Below are 19,405 nucleotides of genomic sequence, written 5' to 3'. Positions count from 1 at the left end.
TGCTAGGTGCACATTTCTACACTGTATACACATCTGAAGTTCTGGACGTTCTAGACAGCTTACTACTACACTGAGGCATGGGCCCGGGCTTGGTTTGGGAGGCTACTGAAACCAAAATTCAAGTAAAGAACAGGATTCAGGAATGTTCAGGGCATTTAGAAATACATTTCGTAGGCTGGGCGCGGTGCTCACGCCTGTAATCCCAGCACTTTGGGAGGCCGAGGTGGGCGGATCGGGAGGCCGAGGTGGGCGGATCATGAGGTCAGGAGTTCGAGATCAGCCTGATGAACATGTTAAAACCCCGTCTCTACTAAAAATACAAAAATTAGCTGGGTGTGGTGGCGCGCACCTGTAGTCCCCAGCTACGCAGGAGGCTGAAGCAGGAGAATCGCTTGAACCCAGGAGGCAGAGGCTGCAGTGAGCCGAGATTGCACCACTGCACTCCAGCCTGGGCGACACAGCGAGACTCCGTCTCAAAGAAAGAAATACATTTCTTATTCCAAGTGCCTTTCTATTTTCTGTTTCAGACTTCCTATTTTTTTTTTTTTTTTTTATTTCTGAGACAGAGTCTCATTCTAATGCCCAGGCTGGAGTGCAGTAGCATGATCTTGGTTCACTGCAGCGTCTGCCTCCTGGGTTCAATCAAGTCTTCTGCCTCAGCCTCCCAAGTACCTGGGACTACAAGCATGCGCCACCATACCTGGCTAATTTTTTTTGTATTTTTAGTAGAGACAGGCTCTTGCCACGTTGGCCAGGCTGGTCTCAAACTCCTGACCTCAGGTGATCCACCTGCCTCGGCCTTCCAACGTGCTGGAATTACAGGTGTGAGCCACTGCACAGGTAGACTTTTTTTTTTGTTTGAGATGAAATCTGTCACCCAGACTGGAGTGCAGTGGTGCAATCTCAGCTCACTGCAACCTCCTCCTCCCCATGCCTCAGCCTCCCAAGCAGCTGGGACTATAGCTGCACCACCATGCCTGGCTAGTTCTTTTTGTATTTTTAGTAGAGATGGGGTTTCACCATGTTGGCCAGGCTGGTCTTGAACTCCTGAACTCAAGTGATCTGCCCTCCTTGGCCTCCCAAAGTGCTGGCATTACAGGCGTGAGCCACCATGCCCAGCCTTCAGACTTCCTATTTAAAGCAAGATGAGGCCGGGCGCGGTAGCTCACACCTGTAATCCCAGCACTTTGGGAGGCCAAGGCGGGCGGATCACAAGGTCAGGAGATTGAGACCATCCTGGCTAACACGGTGAAACCCCGTCTCTACAAAAAATACAAAAAATTAGCCAGGCGTGGTGGCAGGCACCTGTAGTCCCAGCTACTCGGGAGGCTGAGGCAGGAGAATGACATGAACCCGGGAGGCGGAGCTTGCAGTGAGCCGAGATCACACCACTGCACTCCAGCCTGGGCGACAAAACGAGACTCCATCTCTAAATAAATAAATAAATAAATAAAGCAAGATGAATATTGTCTGGCAATACGGCTGCACCCATGCTACCCAGTGACCCAAACACAATGCCAAAGAAAGTGACAACTTTTTCATCATAATACCTCCTTTGTTCCCAAATCCACTAAGCCCAAGTCCTATGCTTCTGCCTACACTAACCTTGAGAAAGGGGACTCTCCTGGCAATAGGAGGTGTCAGCATACTCTCCAGCTTCTGGGAGAGATCTTCCAGCAAGAAAAGCAGCTCAGGGGGCCCAAGTTGCACAACTTCTGTAGCCTGTCACATGGAGGAAAGGATTAGTTCCAGGAATGTCCTAGTCATTTCATGATAATTTTTTTTCTTTCTTTTTTGTAAATGTGCAGTGGCAAGATCATAGCTATTCCAGCCTTGAACTCCTGGGCCCAAGTTATCCTCCCATCTCAGCCTCCCGAGTAGCTGGGACTATAGGCACATGCAACCATGCCCAGCTACATTTTTTTTTTTTTAATTAATAAGAAATGAGGTCTCACTATATTGCCCAAGCTGGTCTCAAACTCCTGGGCTCAGATGATCCTTCTGCCTTGGCCTCCCAATGTGCCAGGATTACAGGTATGAACCACCACACCTGGGCCCAGCGAATTTTAAAATTTTTTTATACAGACAGGGTCTCACTTTGTTGCCCAGGCTGGTTTCAAAATCCTGGGCTTGAGCAATCCTCCTGCCTTGGCCTCCCAAGGTATTGGGATTATGGACAGGCATGAGCCACCACACCTGGCTATTTCATGTTAATACTTCCCAATGGATGAAAAAAAATTTTTTTTTTTTGAGACAGAGTCTTGTTCCGTCACCCAGGCTGGAGGGCAGTGGCATGATCTTGGCTCACTACAACCTCTGCGTCCCAGGTTCAAGCAATTCTCCTGCCTCAGCCTCCCAAGTAGCTGGGATTACAGGTGCCCACCACCATGCCTGACTAATTTTTGTATTTTTAGTAGAAATGGGTTTAATCACGTTGGCCAGGCTAGTCTCAAACCCCTGACCTCAGGTGATATGCCTGTCTCGGCCTCCCAAAGTGCTGTGATTAGAGGCGTGAGCCACTGCGCCTGGCTGGGTAAATAATTTGACTTTTATTTATTTATTTACTTATATTTGAGACAGGGTCTCGCTCTGTTGCTCAGGCTGGAGTGCAATATTGTGTTCACAGCTCACTGCAGCCTCAACCTCCTGGACTCAAGTGATGGTCCCACCTCAGCCGCCCAGGTAGCTGGGACCACAGGTGTGCGTCACCATGCCTCGCTACATTTTTTTTTTTTTTTTTTAAACTTTTTGTAGAGACAGGTCTCACTGTGTTACCTAGGCTGGTCTCAAACTCCCAGTACTTTGGGAGGTCAAGGCAGGCGGATCATTTGAGGTCAGGAGTCTGAGACCAGCCTGGCCAATGTGGTGAAATCCCACCTCTACTAAAAATACAAAAATTAGCTGATGTGGTGGTGGGCACCTGTAATCCCAGCTGCTTGGGAGGCTGAGGCAGAAGAATCGCTTGAGCTCAGGAGGCAGAGGCTGCAGTAAGCCAAGATCGTGCCACTGCACTCCAGACTGACGGACAGAGCAAGACTCCGTCTCCAACAAACAAACAAACAAATAAAAAAACTAGCCGGGTGTAGTGGGGCATGCCAGTGGCCCTAGATACTTGGAAGGCTGAGGTGGGAGGATCACTTGATCCTTGAACCCAGGAGTTCAAGGTTGCAGTGAGCTATGATCTTGCCACTGCACTTCAGCCTGGGTGACAGAGCAAGACTCTGTCTCTAAAAAGAAAAAAGAGGCAAGGGAGGAAATTGCACCCATCTCATATAAAGGATAGCTATTATGCTCTGTCATATAATAAAGTCAAGCATGTCCAAAATAAATATTCAGAATAGCAAAATAATAATTCAAGACAGGATAGTTTAGAAGACATACTTTTTCTCTATAAATTCCTCTGTGTACCTTTCCAGTTGTGGATCCAAGATGCGTTTCCTAAATATCCTGTGATTTAAAAAATGACTTTGAATGCCACACGCAGGGTTTGGGAAAAAAAAAAAAAAAAGACTAATTCAAGGGAATTTCACTTTTGTCTGTTCATTAAATAATCCTTTCATACTTCTTTTCCTCTAATGTTTTGCTACTATTAACTCTGGGCAGGATCCCAGAGTGATCCCAGTGGAATAACTATATTACACTGCCAGAAGCAGAATGGGTGAAATACAGTCTCACTGCAAACTGCTCACTCAATACACATTTATGTGGCATCTCCTAAGGGCAAGATGATGTAGAAAGATTAAAAAAAAAAAAGATATGGCTGGGCGCAGTGGCTCACACCTGTAATCCCAACACTTTGGGAGGCCAAGGCGGGCGGATCACGAGGTCAGTAGATCGAGACCATCCTGGCTAACAATGGTGAAACCTTGTCTCTACTAAAAATACAAAAAATTAGCCAGGCATGGTGGCAGGCACCTGTAGTCCCAGCTGCTCGGGAGGCTGAGGCAGGATAATGGTGTGAACCCAGGAGGTGGAGCTTGCAGTGAGCCAAGATCCCATCACTGCACTCCAGCCTGTGCAACGCGGCGAGACTCCATCTCAAAAAAAAAAAAAAAAAGATACTATTTCTGTTCTGAAGGTACCTACATTCATGTAAATTTCAGGTGAAAATTAATGCTATTTCAATTTCTCTTAAACCTGGAGAAATTCTACTCTCTGATGAAATCCCATCTCAAAAGTTACTTTATCTGTGAAAATGTCCTCTACTCCCAACTTCAATATAAACATCATTCTCTCACTAGAGTTTCACTAGTCCTTGGTTCAGACCATTAATGCCGTATTTGGCATCAATAAAGCTATGGAGCCGGGCACGGGGGCTTGCGCCTGTAATCCCAGCACTTTGGGAGGCCAAGGTGGGTGATCACGAGGTCAGGAGATCGAGACCATCCTGGCTAACATGGTGAAACCCCGTCTCTATAAAAAATGTACAAAAAATTGGCCAGGTGTGATGGCAGGCGCCTGTAGCCCCAGCTACTCAGGAGGCTGAAGCAGCAGAATGGCGTGAACCCGGGAGGCAGAGCTTGTAGTGAGCGGAGATCCGCGCCACTGCACTCCAGCCTGGGCGACAGAGCGAGACTCCATCTCAAAAAAAAAAAAAGAAAATAATAATAATAAAGCTACGGTACTGCTAGCTATTTCCACTTCTTTGATTAGATTAGAAGTTATTTGAAAGCAAGCATGATGCTCTATGTACTACTGAAATGCAAGTGCTTTGATTAGTGGCAAACACAAAATAGGACTCAGTAAGCAACTGTCGGGTGCTGAACAAATGTTGTGAAAAAGTGAAAAGGGCATTGACTTCTAAGAACCAGAAGAGTGCTCCTCTACAAAAATAATCTAGGTAGCTTATTAGTAGTAGTAGTAGTAACCTAAATGTAAGGATTACATCATTGGCATGATATTTTATGTCTGACACATTACTAAAAGCCTTATGACTTACAAACACCAGTATGAGGATGATTATTCATCATTGCTTTCTCATATAAAGGCTTTTAAAGACAGTCTAACTTCTCTCCTCAGTGTCACAGTGTTCTTTGTGAAATAAGAATAGACCTGAGGAACTTTCTGAAAGAAGATTAAATTCTGAGATCCTAGCCTGTCACTTACTTCAGTGTGCATTTCAGTATCTAAGATGAACTTCGTCACAAGTCCACAATGTAGAATAGAGAAGACCTCAATGTCCAGCTCTCGGAAAAAAGCATGGGAATTATGTAGTAACAATGATGTCTTTTCTTCCTTCCCTGTGAACTCCTATGGGGAAGTCACAGCAACAAAGAGAATAAATAAATCTTCTATATTAATCGAATTTTAATAAAAACTTCAAAGTGCAAATATGCATTTATTTAATGCAAAAAATTACATTTTCATTATAGTAACAACTTCCTCTAGCCAAAGTCCCTAAATATTCCCAAGACAGAGCACCTAATTTAAGATGGGGATACAAGTCACACATCAAGACCCTTAACTGGTCGTCTATTTAGGGATGATCTATTAGGCAAATCAAGGCATTTAGGTCTAGTACAGAAAACTGTGAGCTGGCTGGGTGTGGTGGTTCATGCCTGTAATCCCAGCACTTTGGGAGGCTGACGTGGGTGGATCACGAGGTCAGGAGTTTGAGACCTGCCTGGCCAAGATGGTGAAACCCCGTCTCTACTAAAAATACAAAAATTAGCTGGGTATGGTGGTGCATGCCTGTAATCCCAGCTACTTGGGAGGCTGAGGCAGGAGAATCGCTTGAACCCGGGAGGTGGAGGTTGCAGTGAGCCAAGATCGTGCCACTGCACTCCAGCCTGGGTGACAGAGTGAGACTCCATCTCAAAAAAAAAAAACAAAAAACAAAAAACTGTGAGCTTAGGGGCCAGAATGATCTGGCTTCAAACCCCAGCTCCAGCATTTATTAACTGTGTGACTTTGGGCAAGTCACCTGCCCTCCCTGGATCTTAGTTTCCTCCTTTATTAAATGTGGTATTAATATGAAACTTGGGCTCTTACAGAAACTATACCTAATAAATATACAATAAATGGTGGCTGATCAACAGAAATAATTGGGATCCATGTGGCCCAGGCAATTTCAAACACATGAAACTCATTCTACGAACAGTACAAATGTAAAGTAAAAGGGAACTACTGATAATCAAGTACCTCAAGAGAGAATTCAATGTACTGCTGGGGTACAAAAAAGGGAGTAAAACAGTCAAGAAAATAATTAGAAAAAACAGTCAACAGTGTGTGGCAGGAATAAGGACCTGAAGTCTAATCTGAACTTTGCTACTAAGGAGATTACTCCAAGGCCTAAGAGAGTTTTGGCTCGCTGTTTCCTAATTTTTTTTTTTCTTTGTAAAATGCCGAGAATAAAGCTGGGTTTCTGTTAATCTCACTGGGATGTCACAAACCTTCACGGATACCCATCATTCCAATACCTTGTTCAGCTGGCCTCTATGAGATGGCGTAGGGTCACATTCTGAATTTTTCTCTTCTGAAAGTGTGTCAGAGGAGGATGTCTTGCTGCCATCTGTTTTTTGTTTCCTTTCTTTTATATTAAAAAGAGAAAAGTGACTCAAGTAATTAATAATCATGTTTGCCAAATATCATTGCCCTCAGAAAACAACCTGTTGGAAACTGCCTAGAGGTAGAAGAGGTAATTTTATAACCCTAAATTACAGTGTATATATAAATCTAATAAAGAAAGAGTTCAGTTATACAATTGTTCCAATTGCTGATGCCACGATACACATAACTTTTAGGTTAATTCAATGAAGCTTATTTAGAGACACAAGACAAGAGGAAAAGAACATACTTACCTATTTTTCCTTTCTTTCTGATTTTTGCTGAAATAGCAGTAACAGTATGAGGTGTTATATCTAAAGTTTCCACGTCAAAGTTTCCAAGAGGAGGGACATAGTCTGGGGTGACTGAAACAAACAGCAGGCTGAAGCTCAATGTGTACCAATTAAACACCACCATTAGACTTGAAATTCAGTCACTCCATTGGCTAAAAACTAGTTTCCAAAATTACCAAGCATGGCTAAATGCTTATAAGACATATTCAAGTCATCTGACATTGCTTTGGCATAGCAAAATGGCCAGAGATAACACAGAAATATCATATTAAGTATGATCAATTATCATAAAACCACTTTAAATAATGATATATAACTAACAAACAGAAAAAAACTAAAACAAACATTTAAAATCTAAATGGTGGCCAGGCAGGGTGGCTCACGCCTGTAACCCCAAGCACTTTGGGAGGTCAAGGCGTGCGGATCACCTGAGGTCAGGAGTTTGAGACCAGCCTGGCCAATATGGTGAAACCCTATCTCTACCAAAAATACAAAAATGAGCCAGGTGTGCTGGCAGACGCCTGTAATCCCAGCTACTTGGGAGGCTGCGGCAGGAGAATTGCTTGAACCCAGGAGGCAGAGGTTGTAGTAAGCAGAGATCGCACCACCACACTCCAGCCTGGGCGACAAAGCAAGCCTCTGTCTCAAAAAAAACAAAAAAAGGGAAAGGTATATATATATTTATGGTGCACATGAGATATTTTGATACAGGTACACAATGTATAATAATCACATGAGGGTAAATGGGGTATCCATCACCTCAAGCATTTATCATTTCTTTGTGTTACAAACAATCCAATTATACTATTTTAGTTATTTTTAAATGTGCAGTAAGTTATTGTTGACTGTAGTCACGCTGTTGTGCTATCAAAAACTAGATCTTGGCTGGGCTCTCTGGCTCATGCCTGTAATCCCAGCACTTTGGGAGGCCGAGAAAGGTGGATCACTTGAGGTCAGGAGTTCGAGACAAGCCCGGCCAACACGGTGAAACCCCATCTCCACTAAAAGTACAAAAATTAGCTGGGTGTGGTGGTGCACACTTCTAGTCCCAGCTACTCGGGAGGCTGAGGCAGGAGAATTGCTTGAACCCAGGAGGCAGACGTCGCAGTAAGCCGAGACCGTGCCACTGCACTCCAGCCTGGGTGACAGAGCGAGACTCCATCTCAAAAATACAAAAACAACTAGATCTTATTCATTCTATCTAATTATACTTTTGAACCCATTAACCACCCCCATTTCTCCCAGTCCCCCAACCACCATTACCCTCTCCAGCCTCTGGTAACCATCCTTCTACTCTATCTCCGTGAGTTATATTGTTTTAATTTTCAGCTCCCACAAATATGTGAAAATATGTTGTGCCTGGCCTATTTCACTTAACATAATGTCCTCCAGTTCCATCTGTATTGTTGCAAACAACAGGATCTCATTGTTTTTTATGGCTGAATAGTACTCCATTGTGTATATGGACCACATTTTATCCATTCACCCGCTGATGGACACTTAGGTTGCTTCCAAATCTTGACTATTGTGAATAGTGCTGCAATAAACATGGGAGTGCAGATATCTCCTTGGTATACTGATTTCCTTTCTTTTGGGTATATACCTACCAGTGGCATTCCTGGATCATATGGTGATTCTATTTTTAGTTTTTTGAGGAAACTCCAAACTGTTCTCCATAGTGCTCGTACTAATTGACATTCCCACCAACAGTGTACAAAGGTTCTCTTTTCTCCATATTCTCACCAGCATCTGTTACTGTCTTTTGGATAAAAGCCATCTTAATTAACTAGGGTGAGATGACATCACATGGCAGTTTTGATTTGCATTTCTCTGATGCTCGGTGATGTTGAGCACCTTTTCATATATCCACTATTTGTATGTCTTCTTTTGAGAAATGTCTATTCAGACCTTTTACCCATTTTTCAATCCGAATAATTTTTTTTCCCTATCTTTATATATTCCAGTTATTAGTCCCTTGTCAGATACATAGTTTGCAAATATTTTCTCCCATTCTGTGGGTTGTCTCTTCACTTTGGTGTTTCCTTTGCTATGCAGAGGAAAGGAACTTAACTTTTTAACATAATGTGATCCCATTTGTCCATTTTTGCTTTGGTTGCCTGTGCTTGTAGGGTATTCCTCAAGAAATCTTTGCCCACTCTAATGTCCTGAAGAGTTTTCTGAATGTTTTGTTGTTGTTGTTGTTAGTAGTTTCATAATTTGAAGTCTTAGATTTAAGTCTATAATCCATTTTGATTTTTGTATATGGCAAGAGATAGGGGTCTAGTTTCATTCTTCTGCATATGGATATCCAGTTTTCCCAACACCATTTATTGAAGAGAGTGTCTTTCCCCAATGTATATTCTTGGCACCTTTGCTGAGAATGAGTTCATTGTAGGTGTATGGACTTATTTCTGGGCTCTCTTCTGTTCCATTGGTCTATGCATCTGTTTTTGTGCCAGCACCATGCTGTTTTGGTTACTATAGCTCTGTAGTATAATTTGAAGTCAGGTAATGCAATTCCTCCAGTTTCATTCATTTTACTCAGGACAGCTTTGGCTATTCTGGGTCTTTGGTGGTTCTATATAAATTTTAGGCTTTTTTTTTCTATTTCTGTGAAGAATGTCATTGGTATTTTGATAGGGATTGCCTTGAATCTGTAGATTGTGTTGGGTAGCATGGAAATTTTAACAATATTAATTCTTCCGATCCATGAACATGAAGTATCTTTCCTTTTTTTATTTGCTCTTCAATTTCTTGCATCAATGTTTCATAGTACTCATTATAGTGCTCTTTCACTTCTTTGGTTAAGCTTATTCCTATTTTATTTGTAACTTTTGTTTATTTTATTTGTAGCTATTGTAAATGGATTACTTTCTTGATTTTTTTCAGATTCTTAGTTGTTGGCATACAGAAATGCTACTCATTTTTACATGATGATTTTGTATCTTGCAACTTTACTGAATTTATCTAATAGTTTTTTGGTGGAGTCTTTAGGCTTTTCCAAATATAAGATCACATCATCTGCAAACAAGGATAATTTAACATCTTCCTTTCCAATTTGGATGCCCTTTCTTTCTTTCTCTCTCTTGTCTAATTGTTCAAGCTAGGACTTCCAATACTGTATTGTATAATAGTGGTATTATATAAGTGGGTATCCTTGTCTTGTTCCAGATCTTAGAGGAAAGGCTTTCAGTTTTTCTCTGTTCAGTTTAATAGTAGCTATGGATCTATACCCAGTTTTCTGAGGGTTTTTTATGATGAAAGGATGTTGAATTTTATAAAATTTTTTTAAGCATCAATTTAAATATCATGTGGTTTTTGTCCTTCATTCTGTTGATAGGAGGTATCACATTGATTTACATATGTTGAACAATCCTTGCATCCCTGGGATAAATCATCCCATTTGGCCATGATGAATAATCTTTCGTTTGTTTTTGAGATGGGAGTCTCGCTCTGTCACCCAGGCTGGAGTGCAGTGGCACAATCTTGGCTCACTGCAACCTCCGCCTCCCAGGTTCAAGCGATTCTCCTGTCTCAGCCTCCCAAGTAGCTGGGATTACAGGTGCCCACAGCCACGCCTGGCTAATTTTTGTATGTTTAGTACAAACAGGGTTTCACCATGTTGGCCAGGCTGGTCTCAAATTCCTGACCTCAAGTGATCCACCCGCCTTGGCTTCCCAAAGTGCTAGGATTACAGGCGTGAGCCACCTCGTGCCCGGCTGATATTTTTAATGTGTTGCTGAATTAGGTTTGCTAGTATTTTGTTAGGATTTTTGTATCAATGTTCATCAGGGATATTGGCCTGAGATTTCTTTTTTTGATGTGTCTTTGTCTGGTTTTGGTATCAGGGAAAGCTAAGTGCTTTATTGCCTCACTACTGGCCTAGTAGTACTACCAGTATAGGACACTTCTCTTACCTGCCAAGTACTTTTCCAGGATTATTTGCAATTCTACAATGTGCTTTAACCGAGTGAGCACCTTCCCCTTCATCTCAGGTGATGTTTCCTGGCAGAAGGCATTTACAATCTGCAAAGTACAAATTACATTCTCATACTTCCAAATGTTCAGATTTTAACCTTGTTTATATTATTTATCCTGAGCTGAGAGATGTCTATGAAAAGCAAGATCTTTGAGTTTAGTCTGTAATAGAACTGTCCTCAGCAACGTGGTATAGAGAAAAAAAATCTCTGGCCCAAAATATAGGAGATTCAGCCAGGCGCGGTGGCTCATGTCTGTAATCCCAGCACTTTGGGAGGCCGAGGCAGGAGGATCACTTGAGGCCAGGAGTTTGAGACCAGTCTGGCCAACATGGTGAAAGCCAATGTCTACCAAAAATACAAAAATTAGCTGGGCATGGTGGCAGACATCTGTAATCCCAGCTACTAGGGAGGCTGAAGAAGGAGAATTGCCTGAACCTGGGAGGCGGAGGTTGCAGTGAGCCGAGATTGAGCCACCGCACTCCAGCCTGGGTGACAGAGCAAGACTCTGTCTCAAAAAAACAAAAAACAAAGGAGATTAGGCTTGTGACCCTAGTTTTACTTATTACTAGTTATGTTACAAGGTGGAATAGCCAGAGAGCACACAATTTGGTGAAACAAGTTCTACACTGCTACTTACTGTGTGACCTTGGCTGAGTCTTTAACCTTTCTAAGTATTTCTTCATAAAGAAATGAGTCCAGCACTTGGTACAGTGTAAGTACTTAAAAATTTTTAATGACTTTGAACTCCCTATACTTGAAATTCGTATGTGTAAAATGAGGACAATAGCTATCCTGCCCGTATCATAATAGAGATGTGGTAATCAAATAAGCTCATTCAAGTGCACAAACATTCCTGAAATAATATGTGAGAGGAAGACAGTGAGGTAGAGATATAAGATGTTGCCATCATTGTCATTATCACCAAACACAAATATGTTCTAATGGGAGGGAAACTACCACCACTCACCGAATCAAAACAGTAGGCATATGCCTGTGCTAGGATGAACAGTAGTTCCACAGTGAAGAAGGTGAGAAGGTCATTCTAGGCAGAAGGCAGCTTGGAGAAAATAAAGCATGGGCAATGTGAAGTGAATTCTAAGTATTCTCATTTGGTTACCTAAGGAGGTTCATATAACTGGGGAGTGGTGGGACATAACAGCTAGAGAAGCACACGGGGATTAGTGCTTGGTGAGGACTTCTAGGGAGTCTTCTGGGAACTAAGAAAATAGTTTTGAGAAAAACTATGCACAATAAGTGAAACATCCTATTAACTCTGCTCACCTCTCGGAACCAGTTGAGAGTAAGAAATATGAGAGAACACATGAATGAACGCTCTTTAGCAGACATGGACTCCAACTTCTCTCCAGGCTCCAGGTCAGTTAGGAATATAGGACAATCTGAGAGAGAACAAACATTTCCAACTACCTTTAGTGCAAGCCAATAAAACCTGGAGGTTGCCTCTGGAGCTAGTTCTCCTTGCTATTTACTTTCCCCTTTAACTCATATTAGAAGGCCAAGATCTGATTAAAATATTTGCATATCATATAGCAATCAACAAATATAACTAGAAAGTTTTTGCAACAATTGATTTGTTAACATAATGGGATTCTGTTTGTACTATTTTGTCTTTGGAATTCCAATGATAAACTATTCTGCTGAAGTTAGAAAATTCCTCCCCACATACACCATGTATTGATCTGCCCTTTTCCTAAGTTTACCAAAGGAAGAGTATAAAGAAGAAAGGATCTGATGACTTCATCCCATACCTAGTAGACCATCAATCTCCTCCAAGTTTCCGTTATGCTGTCTCTCCACACAAAGTCTCAGTAACCGGAAATACGGAGCCAGGCACAGCGGAGACACCAATCTGAGAAGGAGAAATAAATTTCTAGACCACACTTCATAGGTGTATTACTCCACGTACATAGGGAGATATTACTCCACATACACAGGGAGCACAACTTCTTTTTTTGAGACAGAGTCTTGCTCTGTCGCCCAGTCTGGAGTGCAGTGGCATGATCTCAGCTCACTGCAACCTCTGCCTCCCAGGTTCAAGCAATTATCCTGCCTCAGCCTCCTGAGTAGTTGGGATTATAGGTGCATGCCACACTGCCCGGCTAATTTTTGTATTTTTAGTAGAGACGGTGTTTCACCACGTTGGCCAGAAAGTAATCTCAGAATATCTGCTGGCTCACACAAGGCAATATAAATCTCAAGCCAAGGATCCAAGAAAAAACAAGGAATCTGCTCCATTCTCCCTAACCTCTCCAAATACCATTTGTCTCGAGAGAAACTTTTTTGACTCAACTTCCCCACCAAGAACTGTGGAATTTGGTCCCCATGAACATTCAAAACACTAACAGGTTTAGAAAAGAAAACTATACTGACTTTTGGCCTGATTCCTGTGAAGTCACCAGACCCCCATCTTTTGCAAAGTCCTGAGAAAACAGCAGTGGCAGGAGGTTTATGGCGATCCCATCCTGAGTGTCGTATTCTTCCAGTCCGTACAGTGCTTTCACAGGAAATGGAAAGTCACTGCAGAGAAAAACCAGAATCTGATGTTGCAGCTCAGGAATACGCAAGGCTACAGGGAAAACCACTAGAGCAAACCAATTTCAAACACAACATCATGGGGCGAAATTAGAAGAACAAACAGTGAACCTTTTAGGAATTTTGGAGCTAAGGGTGCAGGGGTGCTGGGGTTGGGAGGAAAGAAGCTGTGGGACTGGACAGCTGTGGCTGAGGTCAAGGGTATTCTGAAGTTTGTATCAGCTACTGACAGAATTGATGTAACTTCACCAGTACAACCAAGCCAGCAGGTAAACAATACCTACCCTTCCGGAACAACACAGGAGTCCACTACGAAGGCATCCTGGAAATCATTACAGATGGTATGCCCAACCCATTCCTTCAGGAAGCAAACAAACAAAAAGGGCAGTGCAGGGTGTACTTGCTGTAGAGCCCTAGATAAATTACTCTTAACCTAAGTCTCAGTTCCCTCATTTCTAAAAAGAAAGTAATAATAAATATCTCACTATTGTGAAGTAGAAAAGAGAGAGTGCATGAAAAGCACCTAGCACAAGGCCCAGCACAGAATAGGGCTCTCAGACAGATAATAGCCATCATTATTAACAAAGTCCATCTCTTCTTTACTATTGTGATTGTTATTAAGTGAAGGAGGCCTCAGAGAAGAGCCGTGAGGCAGGGTAGGGCAGAAAAGCCTTTCCCAGTTAGAATTTAGGAGAGGTCACAGGATGATCTATTTTCACACTGCAACAGAAAGACTTGAAGAGTGTAGTAAAGCAGCTCTCATGCTTTATTGCTTTAAGAAAAGACAATTGGCTTTACCAGGGCTTTTGGATCCAGCTTTTCACGTTGGATCAGGTTGGCAAATTCATCATAGTAAAGTGCAGAGGCCTGAGGAGACTGCTCACTGCAGGAATGAACCAACTGCAACAAGGAGGTCACCTGGAGCAAAGAGGAAGAATGGTTTAAACCTTGGGCTGCCAATCTTTCCCAAACTCCACTCGCCCCATTCAAGACTGTCTTTTCACTTTCTGATTTTACTGGCAAAGCTCTATGTCTCATTTGAAGTTTTCCTGAATGTTCTGACCCGTCTGTCTCTTTCTGATATCATCCCTTTTCCAATCTGCCAGACACTGCAGCCAGATTAATTTTTCTAAAGTAAAGCTTTGATTTTGCCATTTCCATGCTAAGAAACCCTTAAGGAATACCTCTGCCTAAAGAATGAAATAAAAATGTATTGCTTTACACGCAAGGCTCTCTGTTTTCTCTCTCAACTAGCTTTTTCTTTTTTTCTTTTGAGATGGAGCCTTGCTCTGTCATCCAGGCTGGAGTATGGTAGTGTGATCTCGGCTCACTGCAACCTCCACTTCCCGGATTCAAGCAATTCTCTTGCTCCAGCCTCCTGAGTAGCTGGGACTACAGGCGCCTGCCACCATGTCCAGCTAATTTTTTTGTACTTTTATTAGAGATGGGATTTCACCATGTTGGCCAGGCTGGTCTCAAACTCCTGACCTCAAGTGATCCTCCTGCCTTGGCCTCCCAAAGTGCTAGGATTATAGTCGCAAGCCACCGTGCCCTGCCTGAACTAGCTTTATGTCCCACTTTCCAATTATGTACTTATTTGTCCCCATGCTTCAACCAAAGTGTTATTCCATAAACATGGCATATCTTTCTTGCTAAGACTTTATAATTTAATTAGAGAGATTAAATGGATATAGAAATAAATGCAACTGGCCCAGGAGTGGTGGCTCACATCTGTAATCCCAGTGCTTTGGGAGGCTGATGGGGGCAGATCACCTGAGATCAGGAGTTTGAGACCAGCCTTGCAACACAGCGAACCCCCGACATGGTGAAACCCCGTCTCTACTAAAAATACAAATTTAGCTGGGCATGGTGGTGCATGCCTGTGATCCCAGCTACTTGGGAGGCTGAGGCAGGAGAATCGCTTGAACCCGGGAGGCACCACCGCACTCCAGCCTTGGCGACAGAGTTGAGACTCCATCTAAAAATAAATAAATAAATAAACATAAAAATAAACGCTACCCAAGCCAGTAGTTTCCAAGTGTCAGAAAACCACAGAAGTAGGAGTTCAGGAAAACTTCTTTTTCAAAAGAAGCACTTTCTGATGAACTGACAGTGACTAGAAGCAATTCCTCAGTTACTCATAAACATATCCAATCACATTATAAGAACTCGGCCGGGCGAGGTGGCTCACGCCTGTACTCCCAGCACTTTGGGAGGCCGAGGCAGGTGGATCACTTGAGTTCAGGAATTCAGGACCAGCGGGGCCAACATGGTGAAACCTCGTCTCTACCAAAAACATAAAAAATTAGCCGGGTGTGGTGGTGCGCGCCTGTAATCCCAGCTACTCTGGAGGCTGAGGCAGGAGAATCACTTGAACCTGAGAGGTGGAGGTTGCAGTGAGCCGAGATCTTGCCACTGCACTGCAGGTTGGGTGACAGAGCGAGACTCTCTAAAAAAAAAAAAAAAAGACAGGAAAAAGAAAGAAAAAAAAGAACTCACCTGGGTGCACTGCTCATCGCTCAGGTTGGCTCTCTCTTGGGTCAAACTAGGTGATTCACTTCTAAAAACAAAGAATTTTTTTTTAAAATTATTATTATACTTTAAGTTTTAGGGTACACGTGCACAACGTGCAGGTTTGTTACATATGTATACATGTGCCATGTTGGTGTGCTGCACCCATTAACTCATCATTTAGCATTAGGTATATCTCCTAATGCCATCCCTCCCCCCTCCCCCACCCCACAACAGTCCCCGGTGTGTGATGTTCCCCTTCCTGTGTCCATGTGTTCTCATTGTTCAATTCCCACCTATGAGTGAGAACATGCGGTGTTTGGTAAAAACACAGAATTTTAATTTCACTTTTGTAATATTTTGTAACAACTGCCAATAAGTTTAAGAATTCTGACTTCCCTAGGGTAGGGTAAAGATAAAAGTGCATGAAGGCACTGAAGAGTATTTATTTTGTCCATACAAAATACAGATTAGAGCAAAGCATGGTTATCCTATATATTTTTTTCTTTTTCATACATATTTTTTAAGGGCAAATTAGCAATAATTAGAGGAAGCACTTAATTAGTGCATATTATGTACTAAACATTGTTCTAACCCTTTAATGTTCTCAATGACTCTATGAGGTAAATCCTATTATTATCCTTATTGCTGATGTGAGTCTACAAAGGCAGAGAGATAAAGTAACTTATCCAAGGTAATTCAGCTAATAAACAATGGAGCCAGAATCTGACCCTGGGCAAGCAGTATGGCTTCACTGACTGAACTCTTAACCAGTACACTCTGCAACCTCTTCCCATTATTAATGTGTGTCACAGGGGAGTGATGACTATCTGAGCCGGTGGCAGTTGGGGTGGGGTTAGAGGGAGAATTTACTAAGACAGTTGTAGGTAAAGAAAGGCAGATTTCTTAGAGAAAGTATAAAAATACGTTGCAAGAAAGCACTGGGCAGCCAGCAATAGAGGAGCTGACTGCAAGGAAACAACGGCTTGCTGGGGATTTATACAGTAGTATTTATGATGTATGCTGTATGCCAAAGAGGGCTTTGTGCAGTACTGATAATGCCAAAGTTGCAGTGAGCTAACTTGCAGGTGTCTGGTGATTAAGTTGGGTGCAGGAGGGCTGCATGTCCTGCACCATGAAAAAAGGCAGACTTACATACTTTGTCTTTGCTTTCTTTGCTCCCACCATTGTGACTCCTTTTCCCTAATTAGGATTCCACAACGTTGATTCTAAAGATGTCTCCTGATGTCTCAGAAAATAAATTCCAAGGAGCATGAACTGAAATCCAATGTCGGTTTGTAATGGCAACATCTTATCAAGCCCCCAAACAGATATTTCTTTAGATTCTACAAATGGGGCCTCAAGGAACAAGGTGAGGGGAAATACACAAGATATTATGTGTACCAAATGTATAAAGTTCCCGACAGGAATGACACAGCAATGTAGACACCTGCATTGTCTAGTGCCTATATCAGGAGCAGATAAAGAAAAATGCATTCTAAAAGAATCAGGGTTCCCATTTTGTGCAAAGATTTCTAGAATTTTACCTCTAGGCAATCCTTAATTTTTAACCACAGACTGTAATGGCTAGGATTACATTCCAGCAAAACATATACATGGTAATATATACAGTCACGATTAGAAGGGAACATGGAAAAGTAGCAAAACACATTTGCTCATTTATAGTTGTAACTTCTGCTAAAATGATGTCTATGAGATGTAACACTTTGTTAGTTAGCAAGATTAACTGATCTTAAACCACAGAAGTCAGAATCTCCACGTGTACCTGTCTGCCGCCATGATGCCAGCCATGGTCACAGCACCAATAATCCCAATGAGCTTGTACTTGAATACGGTGCTAGAGAGCTGCTTTCTTATCACCAAGTGCATGTCATCCTGCAATGAGATGATGAAGAAAGATGAAAATGCTGGAATGGCACAGCAAAAGAAGGTATGGATATCGAGCCATATAGCTAGACTATAAAGGCTTTTATCGTTTACTAACTGTTTTTTTTTTGAGACGGACTTTAGTTCTTGTTGCCTAGGCTAGAGTGCAAAGGGGCAATCTCGGCTCACTGCAACCTCTGCCTCCCAGGTTCAAACGATTCTCCTGCCTCAGCCTCCTGGGTAACTGGGATTACAGGCACCCGCCATCATGCCCGGCTTATTTTGTATTTTTAGTAGAGATGGGGTTTCACCATGTTGGCTAGGCTGATGAACTCCTGATCTCAGGTGATCCACCAGCCTTGGCCTTCCAAAATGCTGGGATTACAGGTGTGAACCACCATACCCAGCCCTGTGTGTCTTTAGCAAGTCAATTCATCTCTCCAAGTTTTAATTTTTACATCTGTGAAATGGGGACTTTTATTTTTTTCTTTGAGAAGGAGTCTCGCTCTGTCGCCCAGGCTAGAGTGCAGTGGCGCCATCTTGGCTCACTGCAAGCTCCAGCTCCCGGCTTCATGCCATTCTCCTGCCTCAGCCTCCCGAGTAGCTGGGACTACAGGTGCCCGCCACCAACCACGCCCGGATAATTTTTTGTATTTTTAGTAGAGACGGGGTTTCACCATGTTAGCCAGGATGGTCTCAATCTCCTGACCTCGTGATCCGCCTGTCTTGGCCTCCCAAAGTGCTGGGATTACAGGTGTGATTACGTGCCTGGCCCGAAATGGAGAAGGTTGTTTTAAGGATTAGAGATAAATTATAAAAAACTTCTAGAACAGTGCCTAGCACATGATAGACATTCAATAATAATATCTTTTATTGTTATTATTTCTATAAGGATATGAAAATTATCATCATGTTGATCACTGCTCAGCCAAAATAATGAACTAGAATAAAATACTCAGGTAAAGATTTAAACATGGAGGCAAGGCTGGGCGAAGTAGCTCATACCTGTCATCCTAACACTTTGGGAGGCTGAGGCTGCTGGACTGCTTGAACCCAGGAGTTCAAGACCAGCCTGGGTAACATGGCAAAACCTCATCTCTATAGAAAATACAAAAATTAGCCAGCTGTGGTGGTGCATGCCTGTGGTCCTGGCTACTCGGAAGGCTGAGGTGGGAGGATCACCTGAGCCTGGGAAGTCAAGAACACAGTGAGCCAGGATCACATCACTGTACTCTAGCCTGGGTGACAGAGCCAGACATTGTCTCAAAATAAAATAAAATAATAAAATAAACATTGCTGAAAAACATTAAAGACATAAGTAAATGGAAAGAGCTACTGTCTTCATGGATTAGAAGACACTTAATATTGCTAATACCATTCAAAGTGATTCAGTGCAATCCTTATCAAAGTCCCACAACATGTTTTGCAGAAACAGAAAGATCCATACCACAATTCACATGGAATTTCAAGGGACCCCAAACTGCCAAAACCTTGAAAAAGAACAAAGTTGGAGGGCCCACACTTCCTGATTTCAATATTAATACAAAGCTACAGCAGTCAAAACAGTGTGGTGATGGCAGAAGGACAGACATATAGACCAATGAAATAGAATACAGAGTTCAAAGATAAGCCTTCATA

General features: G+C 42.5%; 1 protein-coding gene across 12 annotated transcripts in view; it reads right to left on the bottom strand.

Moving 5' to 3' along the window:
* FANCD2 (FA complementation group D2) overlaps positions 1 to 19,405 on the bottom strand; it is a 71,762-nt gene that overhangs the window by 20,166 nt on the left and 32,191 nt on the right. For all 12 annotated transcript variants that reach the window (XM_031009035.3, XM_055382921.2, XM_031009033.3 and 9 more), the window contains 12 exons: positions 17,667 to 17,776; positions 15,869 to 15,929; positions 14,168 to 14,287; positions 13,654 to 13,727; positions 13,208 to 13,354; positions 12,586 to 12,686; positions 12,101 to 12,216; positions 10,757 to 10,865; positions 6,801 to 6,911; positions 6,420 to 6,529; positions 5,107 to 5,250; positions 1,606 to 1,722 (listed from right to left, as the gene is read on the bottom strand). In XM_031009035.3, coding sequence (XP_030864895.2) covers positions 1,606 to 1,722; positions 5,107 to 5,250; positions 6,420 to 6,529; positions 6,801 to 6,911; positions 10,757 to 10,865; positions 12,101 to 12,216; positions 12,586 to 12,686; positions 13,208 to 13,354; positions 13,654 to 13,727; positions 14,168 to 14,287; positions 15,869 to 15,929; positions 17,667 to 17,776 — 1,320 coding nt within the window. The remainder of the gene's footprint in view (positions 1 to 1,605; positions 1,723 to 5,106; positions 5,251 to 6,419; positions 6,530 to 6,800; positions 6,912 to 10,756; positions 10,866 to 12,100; positions 12,217 to 12,585; positions 12,687 to 13,207; positions 13,355 to 13,653; positions 13,728 to 14,167; positions 14,288 to 15,868; positions 15,930 to 17,666; positions 17,777 to 19,405) is intronic.

The sequence above is a fragment of the Gorilla gorilla genome, chromosome 2 (assembly GCF_029281585.2).
Source record: "Gorilla gorilla gorilla isolate KB3781 chromosome 2, NHGRI_mGorGor1-v2.1_pri, whole genome shotgun sequence".
In the NCBI taxonomy this organism is placed as follows: domain Eukaryota; kingdom Metazoa; phylum Chordata; class Mammalia; order Primates; family Hominidae; genus Gorilla; species Gorilla gorilla.
The sequence above is the reverse complement of the archived record's forward strand: the minus strand, read 5'-3'. Positions and strand labels throughout refer to the sequence as shown.